Genomic DNA, 18,734 nt, shown 5'->3' on the forward strand with positions numbered 1-18,734 from the left:
TACTGGATAATGCCTAAATTTTCCTAATGCTGTGTACCAATTTACACTTACTAGCAGTTCCCATTGCTCCACCTGCTGGCAACATTTGTTATTATCAGACTTTAAAATTTTTGCCAACCTGGTGGGTGTAAAATGGCCTCTCATTTGATTTTAATGATTTTTCTTGTTCTTTTTTTTAACATTTTTATTGGCGTATAACTGCTTTACAATGTTGTGTTAGTTTCTGCTGTATAACAAAGTGAATCAGCTATATATATACATATATCCCCATTATCCCCTCCCTCTTGCATCTCCCTCCCACCCTCCCTATCCCACCCCTCTAGGTGGTCACAAAGCACTGAGCTGATCTCCCTGTGCTATGCGGCTGCTTCCAACTAGCTATCTATTTTACATTTGGTAGTGTATATATGTCAATGCCACTCTCTCACTTCATCTCAGCTTACCCTTCCCCCTCCGTGTGTCCTCAAGTCCATTCTCCACGTCTGTGTCTTTATTCCTGTCCTGCCTGTATGTTCTTCAAAACCATTTTTTTTTAGATTCCATATATATGTGTTAGCATACAGTATTTGTTTTTCTCTTTCTGACTTACTTAACTCTGTATGACAGACACTAGGTCCATCCACCTCACTACAAATAACTCAATTTTGTTTCTTTTTATGACTGAATAATATTCCGTTGTATAGATGTGCCACATCTTCTTTATCCATTCATCTATCTATGGACACTTAGGTTGCTTCCATGTCCTGGCTATTGTAAACAGTGCTGCAATGAACATTGTGGTACATGATTCCTTTTTTTTTTTTTAAGATTTTTATTGGAGTATAATTGCTTTACAATCGTGTTAGTTTCTGCTTTATAACAAGATGAATCAGCTATACATATACATATATCCCCATATCTCCTCCCTTTTGCGTCTTCCTCCCACCCTCCCTATCCCACCCCTCTAGGTGGTCACAAAGCACCAAGCTGATCTCCCTGTGCTATGCGGCTGCTTCTCACTAGCTATCTATTTTACATTTGGTAGTATATATAAGTACATGCCACTCTCACACTTCGTCCCAGATTACACTTCCCCCTCCCCGTGTCCTCAAGTCCATTTTTTATGTCTGCATCTTTATTCCTGTCCTGCCCCTAGGTTCTTCATAACCTGTTTTTTTTTAAGATTCCATATATATGTGTTAGCATACGGTATTTGTTTTTCTCTTTCTGACTTACTTCACTCTGTATGACAGTCTCTAGGTCCATCCACCTCACTAAAAATAACTCCGTTTTGTTTCTTTTTATGGCTGAGTAATATTCCATTATATATATGTGCCTCATCTTCTTCATCCATTCATCTGTCAATGGACACTTAAGTTGCTTCCATGTCCTGACTATTGTAAATAGAGCTGCAATGAACATTGTGGTACATGACCCTTTTTGAATTATGGTTTTCTCAGGGTATATGCCCAGTAGTGGGATTGCTGGGTTGTATGGTAGTTCTAATTTTAGTTTTTTAAGGAAACTCCATACTGTTCTCCATAGTGGCTGTATCAATTTACATTCTCACCAACAGTGCAAGAGGGTTCCCTTTTCTCCACACCCTCTCCAACATTTATTGTTTGTAGATTTTTTTTTTTTTAACATCTTTATTGGGGTATAATTGCTTTACAATGGTGTGTTAGTTTCTGCTTTATAACAAAGTGAATCAGTCATACATAAACATATGTTCCCATATGTCTTCCCTGTTGCATCTCCCTCCCTCCCACCCTCCCCATCCCACCCCTCCAGGCTGTCACAAAGCACCGAGCCAATATCCCTGTGCCATGCGGCTACTTCCCACTAGCTATCTACCTTACTGCGTTTGTTAGTGTGTATATGCCCATGACTCTATCTTGCCCTGTCACAGCTCACCCTTCCCCCTCCCCATAACCTCAAGTCCGTTCTCTAAGAGGTCTGCGTCTTTATTCCTGCTTTACCCCTAGGTTCTTCATGACATTTTTTTCTTAAATTCCATATATATGTGTTAGCATACGGTATTTGTCTTTTTCTTTCTGACTTACTTCACTCTGTATGACAGACTCTAGGTCTATCCACCTCATTACAAATAGCTCAATTTCGTTTCTTTTTATGGCTGAGTAATATTCCATTGTATATATGTGCCACATCTTCTTTATCCATTCATCCGATGATGGGCACTTAGGTTGTTTCCATCTCCGGGCTATTGTAAATAGAGCTGCAATGAACATTTTGGTACATGACTCTTTTTGAATTTTGGTTTCCTCAGGGTATATGCCCAGTAGTGGGATTGCTGGGTCATATGATAGTTCTATTTGTAGTTTTTTAAGGAACCTCCATACTGTTCTCCATAGTGGCTGAACCAATTCACATTCCCACCAGCAGTGCAAGAGGGTTCCCTTTTCTCCACACCCTCTCCAGCATTTATTGTTTCTAGATTTTTTGATGATGGCCATTCTGACTGGTGTGAGATGATATCTCATTGTAGTTTTGATTTGCATTTCTCTAATGATTAATGATGTTGAGCATTCTTTCCTGTGTTTGTTGGCAATCTGTATATCTTCTTTGGAGAAATGTCTATTTAGGTCTTCTGCCCATTTTTGATTGGGTTGTTTGTTTTGTTGATACTGAGGTGCATGAGCTGCTTGTATATTTTGGAGATTAATCCTTTGTCAGGTGCTTCATTTGCAAATATTTTCTCCCATTCTGACAGTTGTCTTTTCATCTTGTTTATGGTTTCTTTTGCTGTGCAAAACCTTTTAAGTTTCATTAGGTCCCATTTGTTTATTTTTGTTTTTACTTCCATTTCTCTAGGAGGTGGGTCAAAAAGGATCTTGCTGTGATGTATATCATAGAGTGTTCTGCCTATGTTTTCCTCTAAGAGTTTTATAGTGTCTGGCCTTACATTTAGGTCTTTAATCCATTTTAAGTTTATTTGTGTGTATGGTGTTAGGAAGTGTTCTAATTTCATTCTTTTACATGTAGCTGTCCAGTTTTCCCAGCACCATTTGTTGAACAGGCTGTCTGTTCTCCATTGTATATTCTTGCCTCCTTTATCAAAGATAAGGTGACCCTATGTGTGTGGGTTTACCTCTGGGCTTTCTCTCCTGTTTCATTGATCTATATTTCTGTTTTTGTGCCAGTACCATACTGTCTTGATTACTGTAGCTTTGTAGTGTAGTCTGACGTCAGAGAGCCTGATTCCTCCAGCTCCGTTTTTCTTTCTCAAGACTGCTTTGGCTATTCGGGGTCTTTTGTGTTTCCATACAAATTGTGAATTTTTTTGTTCTAGTTCTGTGAAAAGTGCCATTGGCAGTTTGATAGGGATTGCATTTAATCGGTACATTGCTTTAGGTAGTATAGTCATTTTCACATTGTTGATACTTCTAATCCAAGAAGATGGTACATCTCTCCATCTGTGTGTATCATCTTTAATTTCTTTCATCAGTGTGTTATAGTTTTCTGTATACAGGTCTTTTGTCTCCTTAGGTAGGTTTATTCCTAGGTATTTTATTCTTTTTGTTGCAATGGTAAATGGGATTGTATCCTTAATTTCTCTTTCAGATTTTTTGTTGTTAGAAATAGGAATGCAAGAGATTTCTGCGCGTTAATTTTGTATCCTGGTACTTTACGAAATTCATTGAATAGCTCTAGTAGTTTTCTGGTGGCATCTTTAGGATTCTCTCTATATAGTATCATGTCATCTGCAAACAGTGACAGTTTTGCTTTTTCTTTTCCGATTTGGATTCCTTTTATTTCTTTTTCTTCTCTTGAGCATCTTTTCATAAGCCTATCAGACGTTAGGATTTATTATTTTTTGAAGCATTTATTCAATACATCTGCCAATTTTTTTCTATTGGGTAGTGTGCCATTTAAAAATTAATTTGTAGGTGTTATTTATATATTCTAACTTTATTTCTTTGTCCTTTATATGTGTTGCATATATCTTTTCCCACTTTGTCTCTTATTTTTTGGTCATTTTCCTGATGGTTTCTTTCAACAAACAGAAGTCCTTAATTATACTATATTCAAAGTTATCAATCTTTTTTTCTTTATCCATAGTGCTTTTTGTGTCTTTTCAAAGAAATCCTTCCCTATCCCAACATCATGAGAATATTCTCCTTTATTAACATTTGAAATTTCTCTAATTTTGCCTTTTACACTTAGGACTTTAATATACTTGAAATTAATTTTTGTATGGAGTGTGAGAATTGACGTCCAATTCATTATTTTTCCTTACAAATACCCAATTGCCCCATATCATTTGTTGAAAAATCTCTCCTTTCCCCACTCATTCATAATGCCAAGTCTGTCAAATATCAAGTGTTCATATATTCTTCAGAATATTTGTGGCCTCTCTGTTCTGTTCCACTTATCTATTTGTCTAATCTTGTGCCAATATGGCATTGCCTTAATTACTGTAACGTTGTAATGAGTCTTGCTATCTGATAGGGAAAGTATTCGCACCTCATTTTTGTTCTTCAAGAGTTTCTTAACTGTTCTTATCAATATCTACCAAAATAGTTGCTGAGATTTTATTTTCTACAAAAATTATTGTTGAGATTTTAATTTGAGCAAACTGTTTTAATTTGAGTAACTGTTGAGTTTTAATGTAAGCAAAAATAATGGTTAAGACTCTAATTTTAATGTTTCTCAAAGTTTCATAGTATTTTTCATAGTGTCTAACATATCTTTTGTTGGATTTTTACTAATTGCTGAATTAAAAAAAATTGCTAACAGTAAAGAGGATTCTCAGGAATGGGATTTTAATATGTTTCTTATAGGTAATGCTCTTCTGTTTTGTTTTAAGCAAGAATATATATCTTGTGTTAATAAATCAGTTTATATGTGTTGCTCCCTCATATTGACATAGTCATTGTAATATAATATATATTGATTAATATAATATAGTATTATCTATAAAGATGCCAATCATTCATCAAGTTTTCAAAAAGTAAACATTTCACCTTAAACAAATTACTATGTTAATGGAGAAAACTGTGGGATGGAGCACAGAAAAAGCTCAAGGTATCTATATCCAACTGCTTACTTGACATTTCCACTGAGATATTTTGTAGGCATCCCAAAGTTAATATGTCAAAGATTGAACTTTCTATTTTCCCCTACCCACCTGAACCTAGTCTTCTCACTTCCAGTGGTATCATCATTTTTTGATACTTTCAACAGAAAGAGTCTTAACATATAGGAACCTTGACTCTTTCATTCACCACTGTATTTCCAGTGCCCAGAAGAGTGGCTTGCATATAGTGGGTACTCAATAAATATTTCTAGATTGAATGAATGGTTCCTGCCCTGAAGAAATGTTTGATTAAAAATTATTCAATAATACACACAAAGTAGTATATGAAAAAAGCTGAGAGAATTCCCTGGCAGTCCAGTAGTTATGATTCTGTTCTCTCACTGCTGAGAGCCCAGGTTTGATCCCTGGTCCGGGAACTAAAATCCCACAAGCCGCGGAGTGCGGCCAAAAAAAAAAAGAAAATGCTGAAAGATTTCTGTCCTTTCTTTTCTATTATTAGACCCGCAGCCCTTGTTCAGCCCCTTTTTATTTTACACCTGAACAATTGCCATAACTCTTTTTTAACAGCTTCCAATGTGAACAGCTTATAGATAAAATCCAAATGGTTTAACATGACATTCAAGGTTCTCCATGATCTGACACCAGTTTACTGCTTCTACTATATTTTTCCCTACTTAAACATTATGAATCCCAATGTTCCAACCATACAAGACTACTGGGTATTCCCTGAGTGTGCCCTACACTTCCCTTTGTTCTTATTTTTCTCTCTTCACAGAATTCCATTCCTCCCATTTCTTCCCTCACCAAATGATACCCGTGTATTATAACACAATTCAAATGTCATTTCCTCTCTGCAGGCATCCCCGACTCTCCCAGGTAGAATCAGGTTTAACCTCTTTTCCACTTTCCCCTGGTACTTAGTAACCTTGATGTAGCACTTACAGTCATAGAAGTCATACAATCATGTTAGACTTGGAAGTAATCTTGGTGATCATGTTCCAACTTCCTCATGCTATGGAGGGCCAGAGAGAAAATCCAGGTCTTTTAATTTGCCTTGCCTAATGATTATTTGTGTACACATTTTATATACTTTACTTGACGGGTCACTGAAGGCAGAGGAAGGGTCTTATTCATCTTTGTGTTCTCCATGATATCTAATACAATCTATTACACATTGTGGATATACAATAAGTGTGGTTGTTTTTTTTTTCTGTATGTGGGCCTCTCACTGTTGTGGCCTCTCCCATTGCGGAGCACAGGCTCTGGACGCGCAGGCTCAGTGGCCATGGCTCACGGGCCCAGCCGCTCCGCGGCATGTGGGATCTTCCCGGACCGGGCACGAACCTGTGTCCCCTGCATCGGCAGGCGGACTCTCAACCAGTGCGCCACCAGGGAAGCCCAATAAGTGTGTTTTGATTGACTTGAGAATTAATACCAGAGGGATGGATAAAATAGATTTACCATTCATAACAGTTAATGTATACTGAGTGCATACTCTGTACCAGGAACTATACCAAAGCTTTACAAGGATTATCTAATCTATCACACAATCCTGTGAGATAAGCACCATTACTAGTTTTCATTTGCCCAAGATCTCATAGTCAGTAAGTTATAGAGCCTGGGCCAGAATCCAAATTTATCTGATTCTAAATCTTCTGCTTTTAATCAGTGTGTTACAATGTAAAGCAACAGGTGGAACTCAAATATTATGAATTTGGGAAAGGGCTAACAGATAAGAGGTTAGTTCCTATCTCCTCGAAGACTAAACATCTGGGTTCAGAAAAATAGCTTGGGGCTAAATTGTGGATGACTTTGAATGCCAGGCATGGTATGAGAAGTCATCTCCCTTCCTCTGCTTTCCATCTGTACCAGTCCAGATGCTGATTACCTTGTGAGGCCCAACTCAAATACACCATATGGTACGAGAACTTCTATAATCCTCCAAATCATATTGAATTGCCCCTACTTCCATAGTACTTTGTTTATATCTCTGCTATCATGTATAATATAACTTTCTTAATGGTAATAGTCTGTGGATGTTTTGGTTTTCTTCACATTTTATAAACTCCTTGAGAGCAGGTACCCTGTTTTATTGATGGTTAAATGCCTCTCACTCCTTATTTAGCAACTGATACATAGTAGATGTTCAATAAATGTTAACTTAACTAAATATTTCATTGGAAAAATACAGACATGAATAAGACATGGTTTCTGCTCTCAAGAGAAGCCAACAGTCTGTTGAGGGAAAAATACATTATTCCATATGAATAGCTACACTAGTGATGTTTAAAAAGAATGTAGAATTCAACAACCAATTAGAAGATTCAGTAGAAAAAAATAACCCATTCACAGTAGCCCCCAAATCTATAAGGCAGCTAAAAAGATAGCTAACAAATATGAACAAGCCATTACGCATAAAAGTATAAAATTGTACTAAAGGACATTTAAAATATATCTGAAAGTGGAGAAATATACTTGTCAAGACCTGCACAGGGTCTGGGATTTTGCCTATATACAAGCTAAGACATTAGCCTGCCCTAGTTTCATGGATTCTGGCATAAGACATGAGACTCTTGGGTGAGAGACAAAGGACTTTATTATTGACAACAAAAGCAGTAACCAGAGCTTCATGTTGGTTTGCATCTGTTCCTAATGCTCCCCCAAGTCCCACAAGGATGATGTAAAGGACTCATGATAAATGGCTGCACACATAGTGGATTGCATTACAGGAGAGGAACAATGAGTTTGGAAGCTCCACTGATTTTATGGAAAGTAGAAGCAAGCCTGCTCTTTGTCTGTGGGGAGATACTTCTTCATCCTTTATTGCAAACATGACCCTGAGAAATGGCTCAGATAAACAGTCTTCAGGGACTTGTATTTTTGGCATACTCAGCAATAAAACTCAGGGATGCTCAGGGCCCATGGTGGATTGGGTCTCCCAACAATACTGCATTTATGCATGGGAAGACTTCATGTCAATAAGTTAGCAATTCATCTCAAATTAATCCATAAGTCCAATAACGTTCCAATCAAAATATTAACAGGCCTATTTTTGTGGAACTTGACAATCGATTACAAAATTGGAAATGGCATATACAGGAAATTGATTTATGAAGGATGTGGCACTGCAAAAGAGTGGAGAAAGGATGGATAATTGATGGATAAAGGATGGTCTTGATCTGCGGGTTGGTTATATGGGTGTCTTCATTTTGTGAACATTCATCAAGATGCACACTTAAGATATGTCCACTTTTCTGTATGTATTTTATACTTAAGTAAAACCTTTTCAACACCTGCCTAATAGGATACTTTCCCACCAGTAGAGTTGCATGCTCACCAAAAGTTGTTCTTTCCTTAAACAGGTTTATTCCAGTTACACTTGTTGTAAACCAAATAGGAATGGTTTGTGAACCAAACCAACAAAATAGGATTGCAGAAAAAATTTTGCAAAACATGTTACAGACAAATAATTAGAATATAGAATATGTAAAGCATCCATAAGAAGCAATATTAAGAGGACAAACAAAAGAAAAATGGGTAAAAGTTATCAAAAGGTAATTCACAGAAGAAGAAATGAGTTTGGCCAGAAAACCTATAAAAAGTGCTCATGTCATGAAATAATCTGGGAAAGGCAGATTCAAACACTAGGGAGATGCTCATCTTCACCTCTTAGATTGGTAAAAAGAAATTTTAAAATACTTATCTGCAAGAATGTGGGGGAAATGGGGACTCTTCTATAGCTGATATGTGTGTAAATTGGTGCAATTACTATGACAAGCTATTTGCCAATGTCCAGTGAGGTTGAAGATGAACATACTCTGTCATTTAGCAATTCCACTTCTAGGAAACACATTTATAGAGTAATAGGAGGCTATAACAAGAATATTAATTGAAGCACTGTTTGTAATAGAAAAAAAGGAAGCAACCTAAATGTCCACAAGAATGGAAACGCATAAGGAAATTATTCATACAATGGAATATTATATACCAGTTAAAAAGGATGTGCATATGAACATGAACATGCATGAACATGGATAAATCTAGAAAGCATAATGGGTGAAAAAATCAAGTTGTAGATGATTACACACAGTGTGATATAATTTACCATGAAGCAAAAATCATGAGAAAACAATTCACTTAACAAATCTTCATTTTGTGCACAATTCTAGGTACTTAGAATCAGTGAACAAAACAGAGATCTTGCCCTCGTGGACTTTACATTTCAATGCAGGAAGACTGAAATAAAGCAATAAGCATAGCAAGTAAATAAGTTGTATAGTGTGTTAGAGAATGATGAAAGCAGAGCAGGGTAAGACAGAATAGGGATGGGCAGGTTGCAGTATTAAATAGGATAGTTCAGATAGTCTTCATTGAAATGGTGAGATTTGAGCCTTGAAGGAGGTGAGAGAATTTAAATAAATGGATAACTTGGAAAAGAGCACTCCAAAAGCCCTATGGCAACAGTGAGCTTGGCTTTTCAGTGGAACTGTAAGGAGGCCACAGATGGGACAGAGTGAGTAAGGAAGAGAGCAGATGGGGAGGTTAGAGATATAATGGAGAGCCAGAAAATGTAGGGCTTTTGTAGGGACTTTGGTTCTCACTCTGAATGGAACTGGCTATCTTTTCAGGATTTTGAGCAGAGAAGTACAAGGATTTCATTTATATTTAAAAATGATCACTTAATTTTTTTGTGTAGGGAATAAACCATAGAGGATCAAGAATGAAAACAGAGAGATCTCTTAGAAGGCTATTTTAGTTATTCAGATGAGAGAAGATGGTGTATTAGACCTTATATGTAGCAATGGTGATGGTGAGAAATGATTGGATTTGGGGTACACTCTGAATTAGAACCAAAATGATTTCCTGATGGGTTGGATGTACAGTGGAAGAGAAAGGGAGGAATTGAAGATAATGTCAAGACTTTTGGCCTGAGCATATGGACTGATATAATTGCCATCAATTGAGATGGGGCTGGCTGTAGGAGGAGCAGGTTTGGGGGGAAATGATTAGGAATTTAATCTGGGACATTTTGAGTTTGAGATGTCTATTAGACATCTGAGTGGAGGTGCTGAGTAGGCAGCAATACAGATCTGGTCTGCAGACTTGAATTTAAGAGTTATCAGTATAGAAAGTGTTTTACAGCATAGGACTGGAAGAGATCACCAAGGGAGTGTAGATAGAAATGAGAAGAACAGGGACCAAGCCCGGGGGCACTCCCATTTTAAGAGGTCTGGGAGGAGAAGAGGAACCAGTAAAGGTCACTGAGAAGAAGCAGCCAGTGAGGTCAGAGGAAACCAGGAGAATGTGGGGTCCTGGAAGCCAACTGAAGACAGTGAACTGAGGAGGAGGGGCTCATCAGCTGTGCCAGTGCTGCTGATAGGTCCAGTAAGGATTAAGAATTGACCATTGGATCGATCAATGTAGAAACTAGTCGTGACCTTGAGGATGGCAATTTCAGTGGAGTGGTGGAGGTGGACCCCTGATTGGAATGTGTTCAAATGAGAATAGGAAGGAGGAGAAAAATTGGAAACACTGAATAGAGACAACTATCACAAAGGGGTGAAGGAGTAGTCCAAGTGGATATCTGAGGGAAGAATGTTCCTGACAGATGGAATGGACATTGAAAAAGCCCTAGGCAAGAGTGACTGTGACTTTTTTGAGGAACAGCAGAGAGACCATGGTTGTGGCAGAGTGAGTGAGGTGGAGAGCAGGCAGAGAGGGTAGGGGGCTATGGAAGGAAAGTTGTCTGGGGCTCCCTCTTGACACCAGATTGATGTAGGTAGAAAGCCTAGGGGAATGTGGTCTTAGACCAAGAACTGGTTCAAACCATGCCTTCAAATATTCATGTTCAAATATTGCACGTGGAGGTGTATATTACATACATCTGTAAAGAAAAATGTGCCTCAAAGGGCAACAAAGAAATAGGTTGCTAGCAGTTGCAAAAGTGGAGTTAAGAGAATATATATATATATATATATATATATATATATATATATATTCCATATATAATGATGAGAATGTATTTACGTGAAGATAAGAAATAACAGCATGATGGTATCCTGACAGAAACAACCTAGTAGAGAGCGCAACATTGATGGTGGTGATAAAGGGGTGAGAGATGGTAGTGATATTGTTGAACTGGTGTGAGAGAAAGAGATCTAAAGACCTTCCTCAACTTATGATGGAGCTACATCTGGATAAACCCATTGTAAATTGAAAATATCATAAGTCAAAAATACATTAAATACAACTAACCTACCCAACATCATAGCTTAGCCTAACCTGCCTGAAACGTGCTCAGAACACTTACATTGATTAGCCTACATTTGGGCAAAATCATCTAACACAAAACCTCTTTTATAATAAAATGTTGAATATCTCATGTAATTTACTGAATATTGTACTGAAAGTGAAAAACAGAATGGTTGAATGGGTACAGAATGATTGGAAGTATATCAGTATGAGTTGTTTACCCCATAATCATGTGGCTGACTGGGAGCTGCAGCTCTCTGCTGCTGCCCAGCATCACAAGAGAGTATCATACCACATATTGATAGCTCGGGGAAAGTTCAAAAGTTTGTGGTTGTGTATTTTCCTCTAGCCAGGTTTAGCTGTGTGAGTTCAGGCTCCTTGAGGTGTATTTGGACTTAGCTAGAGTTATGATTTTGCCAGGGAAGCAAACAAAGTGAGAGAGGGGCAGGAGACTGGAGGGTATATGCCAATGAGTGATTATAAAGACTGAGCATGACATTTGAGCTAGGGAAGGAGGGGAGAGAAAACAATAAGGGACCGAGAGATGGTGAAATCTGGCAAAACCAATGGACTGGAGATTTTTGTGAGGTTAAAGGATAGTGGGGTCTGGGCTTCCCTGGTGGTGCAGTGGTTGAGAGTCCGCCTGCCAATGCAGGGGACACGGGTTCGTGCCCCGGTCCGGGAAGATCCCACATGCCGCAGAGCGGCTGGGCCCATGAGCCATGGCCGCTGAGCCTGCGCGTCCGGAGCCTGTGCTCCGCAACGGGAGAGGCCACAACAGTGAGAGGCCCGCGTACCGCAAAAAAAAAAAAAAAAAAAAAAATGATAGTGGGGTCTGGGTACCAAAGGGAATGAGTTGGAAAAAGAGGTGATGGTCATAAAGAGGGATGTTTGAAATTGAGATTATGCAGGGATTGCTGTAATTGCTGTGACAAGGCCTAGGGTATGGCCATGCAAATGAGTAGCTGAGTTGGGGTCAAGGTCGATGTCGTGAAGGAGAAATGAAGGAGCCAGTGTATCAGAATGATCATTCTTGAGCTCACCAGGAATTAAGACAGGACTACTACCGTTGGGAATGACACAGTTCCAGGAGCTAAAATCTTTGAGAAATAAGGGAGAGGAGCACTGAGGTTTGGTAGATGATGACAATGAAGTCTAGTTGGTGACACAAGCTGTCAAAAGCTGGAGGTTTTCAGGGATGTGGGAGAGGAATGCTCTAAAGGCAGCAGTGAGAAGCAAGGAAGACATTTACCAGAGCTTCGGGCTCTGTGGTACAATGGTGATGGGAGAGAAAAATCATCTACTTCTCTTGAGTGGGCTTCAGGGGACACAGAGTCCTCAGGGAAGAGCCTGGTTTCTGTTAGGGCAAGACAATGAAAGGCACATTCAGAGAAGAGGGTGGCGATATGGAGGAATTATTGAGGTTGCATTGTGTTTTAGGAGTAAGGAAGGGGTGTGAGAAGTGAGCTAAAGAGAGAATGTGGTCACAGCCTTATGGAAGTTAGAATGTGGGAGTTGAGGGGTATCACGGCGATATGGGGGTTCTTGTGGTGACTGACACAAGTGGGGTTGGACATTGATGAGATGAGTTCTGATGGATTTGAGGCAGATAGATTCAAGATAGACTTTGAAGTTTCAGCTAGGTGTGGGGAGGTGAGTGTCTGAGGCTTGCTGTCAACCCCAAGAGATATGGAAATTCAGTCTTACACCTGGAGCACTGGTCCACAGAATGGTCCATGTTGCTCCTGGAAACAGATCACATAAATCTGTAGTGAAAGAAAAATGGGCTAGAAACTACATATCATATTCAGGATAGGAGTAACCCTGGGGAAGTGGGAGGGGAATGGAAATGGGATGAAGGTCAAGGAAACCTCAATTTTTCTGTAATGTTTTTATTCCTTAAAAAAAGACAAAGTAAATATACCTAAATATAACAGCATCCAAATCTGAGTGGTGGAAACACTGGTGTTTGTTATATTTAATGCCTGGGACGTTGTAGCTACTCAGTGAATGTTATTTGTTGAATGAGTGTGCCTTTCTGTATTAACAGTTCCTCCAATGAACATACAAAACTCTCAAGTTAGCACATCGTGCTACAAGAGCATAGAAAAGAAAATGGAGAGAAGTGGGGAAGGCCTAAGAAATGCTTGAGGAGAGAGTAATTGCTGATCTATGCAGATCTCTACCACCATACATGAGCCTTATGGAAAATATGGCGTGCAAGCTAAAGACATAGTCCTATCTCCATTTTACTTTAATGCTCTAAGGTTCTGGGTGAGTATCCAGAAAATGACCTTGAATATTTAGTTCTTTCAAGTAACTACTGGAGTCTCCTTTTTGTCTCCGAACATATACACTGGGTGGTGCTGCTGTCCAAAAATTCTGCTCTATCCTGGATTTATTACTTCAATCTAAAGACGGGTATTTATCTAAGTGTCTACTGTAGACCACGCAAGGTGCTCGGGATTAGAGATATATAGATGAATAGCCTCAGCAGATTCTCCTCTGATTACACTGCTACCATGTTCAGTGGCTGAAAAATTAGAAAATGTGACTTTTACATAGGAGCATAGCACTGTCACAGAAATGCCCCGTTGTGGGAGTGAATGATCCTGAACTACCCACCCTTTCCATGAGCACCCCTCCTCCAACACCCGGCCAAGGATCAGAACAGACATTGAGCATCACTCGTTGTCACCACATACTTAGGGTCCTTTGAATATAAAAAGCCAAGAGTACCTGATTATGGCTCCTTCAGCTTGGATCTCGGAGTTTTGGACGTTCAAAGCTAACTGGGTAAAATATGTCTGCTTATTGTAGAGGCCCCTATTATTGTGGAGGAGTGAGTATACTTGGGAGGAAGGGAAGTGGACTCTCAGGATGAAAGTAGTGGGAGAAGCAGGGCAGGTAGGCCAGCCACTGATCCCTTGGGCAATCAGTGGGCTTGGATGGGGTCTGGATAGGCGGATCTGGTATGACGTCATCAACACCCAGTTGCGAGGGTGAGGTCCTGAGTGGAGAGGAGACAGTAGACTGAGGTCAGCAAGTCTAAATAGGTGGGAGGGGCGAGGAGGCGGGTCTAGGATCCCTTGGTCAATCGGAGAGGACTGGGGAGGGGTCTGGGGGCGGAGTCTGTCACGCAGCTTATAACTGCGGGGTTCCGCATGGGAAGGCTAACCTCGTCCTGTGTACCAAGCGGTCTCAGTTCAGCGGTCTACCTTTCACTGGTCTTCAAGCCTTCGGGTGAGGACGTGCGGCCCCGCCAGAGCCAGAGGACTGTGGGGACAGGAGGACGTGGCGGCCGCGGGGCTGGCGTCTTGGGCCTGCTGGTATTGGAGGGGCGGGGGTTGGGATGGGCGATTAGCATCTGCGCCTCCTGGCGAGTCCGCGCCTTTGTTTTCGCAGCGCCGCCTTCTGCGCGCGATGCGGAATCCTCCCTGGGTCTGTCCCTGGAAGGTCCGAGGGGGGAGCCCCCAGAGCGGCCAGTCCGCTGTGGCTGCAAGTCCGAGGCTGAGGGGATGAGGAATGTGGGGCTCGGAATGGGCTCTCTGGGGCTGGCCCTTCGCTCTCTCCCCTCCCGTGGCTGTTAGGTTGGACTGGGCTCCCGACGATGATGATATTTATTTTGAAATGTAAGCAGATTGCTGCTAACAAACTGGTCTATGCACCCAGCCCTGTTATTAGTATCTGAAGTCCCTGTTTCCCCCCTCTGGAGATTGGCGGCTGATCGCTTGTCAAAGGAAGATCTTAGGGTGACCTCGACGGAAGGGAGGCATTCTGGGGACGTCTGGCTGCTTGGGGGCCTCTCAGTGCTAGTTTGGGCACTAGACGTGTCTTACCCCACCAGGGTGGGGCCAGGCACGCGCAGGAGAGCTCTGCTTTCCGGGCTCAGGGGTCTCCTATTGTCTCTTCTGGACAAACCCGGAATGATCACATGGCACCTCATCTCCTAGCCTCATCTACTACCCTCTCCTCTTGAGGGGAAAATATGGTGAAATAGAAATGAGCTCTAGTTTATCCCATTCTGCTGAAGTTCTTGGTTTGATCATAATTAGCTGTGCCGTCTTACAGCGTTTACAAACTAGTGCCATAAGGAGTTATTGTGAGACATGTAATTAGTTATGACTGGATTTAATCCCTCCTCTTATTGTAGCCCCTTAATCTACTGTCTTTGGGCAGATAAAATGGAAAGAAACTAGTCCAATTTGTGCTACCCCTTTTTGTGTGCTGCTCCCTAATCCCCAAGAAAAATGCCGCCCTCTCATAGTAATTGAATACAAAGTGAACGTGCTCAAATAGTGCTGTCTCCTTACAAATTCATTAGCTGGTTAAACCCAGTCCTTATTTTTTCTTCTATCCCTATCTGCTCATGTGTTTCTATCACCTCCATTTTGCTTTTGCTGTGATTTTAAAAGTCAGACATATTGGCTCCTGGTTTCTAGAACATCTTGGTTTCTAGTGCATCCTGATCCAATGGCATTTGCTGTCTATCAAAAATGGGGTAATGGGCTTCCCTGGTGGCGCAGTGGTTGAGAGTCCGCCTGCCGATGCAGGGGACACGGGTTCGTGCCCCAGTCTGGGAGGATCCCACATGCCGCGGAGTGGCTGGGCCCGTGAGCCATGGCCGCTGAGCCTGCGTGTCTGGAGCCTGTGCTCCACAACGGGAGAGGCCACAGCAGTGAGAGGCCCGCATACCGCAAAAAAAAAAAAAAAAAAAAAAAAAAAATGGGGTAATGATGTGGGGTAATAAAAGTATTCTAATAAAAATATGACTTTTCTAAGATCTGTTGCTGTTTTCCTGTTGAAAATCAGCAGGTAAAATACACATTGATATTAAATGTGAGAATTTTGGCTGTTACTCCTTAGTGTGATAATAGTTCTACCAGATAAGTTTTTTTTATGGTTTTTTTTTTTTTTTTTAGTCTTTTAGTCAAGATGAGTGATAAGCCAGACTTGTCTGAAGTGGAGAAGTTTGACAAGTCAAAACTGAAGAAAACTAACACTAAAGAAAAAAACACTCTTCCCTCAAAGGAAAGTAAGTCATGGGGACTTTCTGAGACAAACAATGGTGAAAACTAATAGGTTCAGTAAATAAACTCTTCTAGTAAATTTTACCACAAAGGAAGCAATAACCAGAGTATGAATTATTTAATGTATAACATTAAAAAATATCAAATAATTGCCTTTTTTACTTTGCTTATATAAGTAGTTCTCACAAAATAGGCCCCAGTAGTAATGGGGGAATTTTAAAAAGCTGGTTTTTGGTGGAAAAATACTAAAACCCACATTGAAACCAATCTTGGAATATTGGACATAGCATTAGAAACATCTTAGTTTTGTCCGATTTTTGTTATTTGGCATTTTTTTGCATCTAGCTATTTGGGTCTTTGATCTCATCCCTAATGAGCCATGCAAACTGTGGTTTTGGCCTTCTCTACCTGATGACAAGATGAGGTGAGCTAATCAGTTTAGTTATAGGGTATACTCAAGTCTCCCAGGGTTCAAGGGATCAATTTTGCCCTCCCCGCTTACAGCCTGCAGGAGAAACCCCAAACCAAGGGAAACGTTTTGTCATGTAGCATTATTTGAAAGTTCCAAAGTTAGTCAAAATTGTCTGAAATGGCATAACTTCCTAATTGTATAGTGATAGATAAATCTGAAGAAAGTGCTTCACATGCCCCCCAGTCTCAGAGTGATCCATGGTAAAAATGGCAACGGCATAAATCTACCTCTCAAATGGGGAAAAAGAAACACACAGTTGAGCCTAACAAACGTTCAGCTCATTAATTTGCACACACACATACCTGACTAAGGATTTGTGGGTAGTGCCTTGGCATTCTAAACTTAAAGAAGGTATGGCAGTCTCCAATTACTTGGCAAGGAATTCTTTTGGAAGAAACTGAACTTAATCTTAGGTAAATACCCTCTTAATGATTTCTTTGTGTTTATTTTTTCCCCAGCTATCCAGCAGGAGAAAGAGTGTGGTCAAACATCGTAAAATGGGGATCTCCTTGCAAGAGCAAATTTCGACATTGCTTGAGTGTCTTGTTTTTGGTAAAACTTTGTAGAGATTTTAGGCATCTTCTGATGTCTTCTCACCCATAATCCCTGGCTAAGAGGTCAGGGGTAGCCTACATTCCCTGACATTCATTTTAAAACTTCTATTGGTGCATAAATTCCAGTTGGCAGATGCTGTCAATAATCTAACCGTTGATGACCTTTGTGCTTGTAGTCTTTGCACCCCCTACCGGATAAGCCACTTTTAACTTTCTACAATGGTTCCCTCTATTGCTTTATAATCTTCATGAAGTTGCATGCTTTTGCATCTTCTCACAGTTTATTTTCATTTGTAATGGAGCAATAAAATAATAAATATAATCAGTATGTTTATAATAGGCTCCTGTGGTTCATTCCTGGTGGTCTTCTAAGGAATGAAAGTGCACAAGGGTACTTTTCAGCCAAAAAATGGGTGCAGGAAAGCTGCTTCAGCAGATTTGGCACATGGGAAAGGCCCTCCTCTGTCTGATCTGGACAGAGGAGGGCCTTTGGGGATTGTGTGGCTGAACCATACTGACTCCATTTTGTCAGCTCCATCTTAGTCCACACAGTCCTAACTCCTCCTCTTTCCACGTGACTGAGCTTTAGCCTAATTTACAAGGAGTGAGTCCAAGCCAGATGAGTTCCCTATCAACTTTTACCCTTGCCTTCATCTGATATGAAACCTGGAAGAGTGCCTTTTGCTGACATAGATGGTTAATGGTCATGAGGCCCCTGGGGAGAGGAAAAAACTCCTATTCTAGTTGGTGCAGACGTGCTTCTCTCTTGGTAGTCAGATTCTACTTTAGTTTTGGCCCCTTTAAATTCCCCTGTACCCTTTTTGGCAGTGCAGTGCAGCTGTGAATGCCTCTGGATTATCTGTCTGCCCTATCTACCATGCCTGTATGTAAGTTACCCACAGGAAACTTCATAATTGCACTTTATGGAGCTGCTCGCTTCATTTTTCAGTCTCAAAGTTCCTTCTCAGTTTGCAGGATATTATTCAGTATGTCTGCCTCCCAACAGGGATGCTAAGTGCTTTTTCCTTAGAGTTGGAATCATAGAGATAGAGAAACTTGGGAGAAGAAGTCACGTGGACTAACTCCGTTATCTTAGAAATGAGGAAATTAAAACACAGGGTCTGATTTAATCTTCTAAGGTGTAAAGGGCTGGAATTTTAGCTGGACTCTTCTTGCTTTTTGGAAAGTGCTTTTCAACTAAAGTTAGGGGTCACCCAAGGTTGGGGTTGAATGGGGAAGGGGGCAAGAGACACTTGCTAACCCATACTGTGCTAAGCACATCACATCTTCTATCGAGCATAAACTCAGACGTCTAATAACCTCTAATGACCTACAGTACTGAACCTCTGGTTTCATTCTTGTTCTGAACAGAATTCACTGTCTTATGA

General features: G+C 40.4%; 1 protein-coding gene across 2 annotated transcripts in view; it reads left to right on the forward strand.

Annotated features, from left to right (window-relative positions):
* The window catches only part of TMSB15C (thymosin beta 15C), a 31,318-nt gene extending 13,638 nt beyond the window's left edge, over window positions 1-17,680 (forward strand). Inside the window, exons 1-3 of one of the 2 annotated variants that reach the window (XM_027097523.1) lie at window positions 14,472-14,533; window positions 16,213-16,325; window positions 17,251-17,680. In XM_027097523.1, the coding sequence (XP_026953324.1) occupies window positions 16,226-16,325; window positions 17,251-17,288 (138 nt within the window). In that variant the 5' untranslated portion in view covers window positions 14,472-14,533; window positions 16,213-16,225 and the 3' untranslated portion in view covers window positions 17,289-17,680. Of the gene's footprint in view, window positions 1-14,471; window positions 14,534-16,212; window positions 16,326-17,250 lie in introns of those variants that run through there. The other variant, XM_027097522.1, reaches the window with a different exon arrangement.
* The last annotated feature ends 1,054 nt before the right edge of the window (window positions 17,681-18,734 follow it).

This window comes from Aethalodelphis obliquidens, unplaced genomic scaffold, assembly GCF_003676395.1.
Source record: "Aethalodelphis obliquidens isolate GAN/ISIS:26980383/991018 unplaced genomic scaffold, ASM367639v1 scaffold114, whole genome shotgun sequence".
NCBI lineage: Eukaryota > Metazoa > Chordata > Mammalia > Artiodactyla > Delphinidae > Aethalodelphis > Aethalodelphis obliquidens.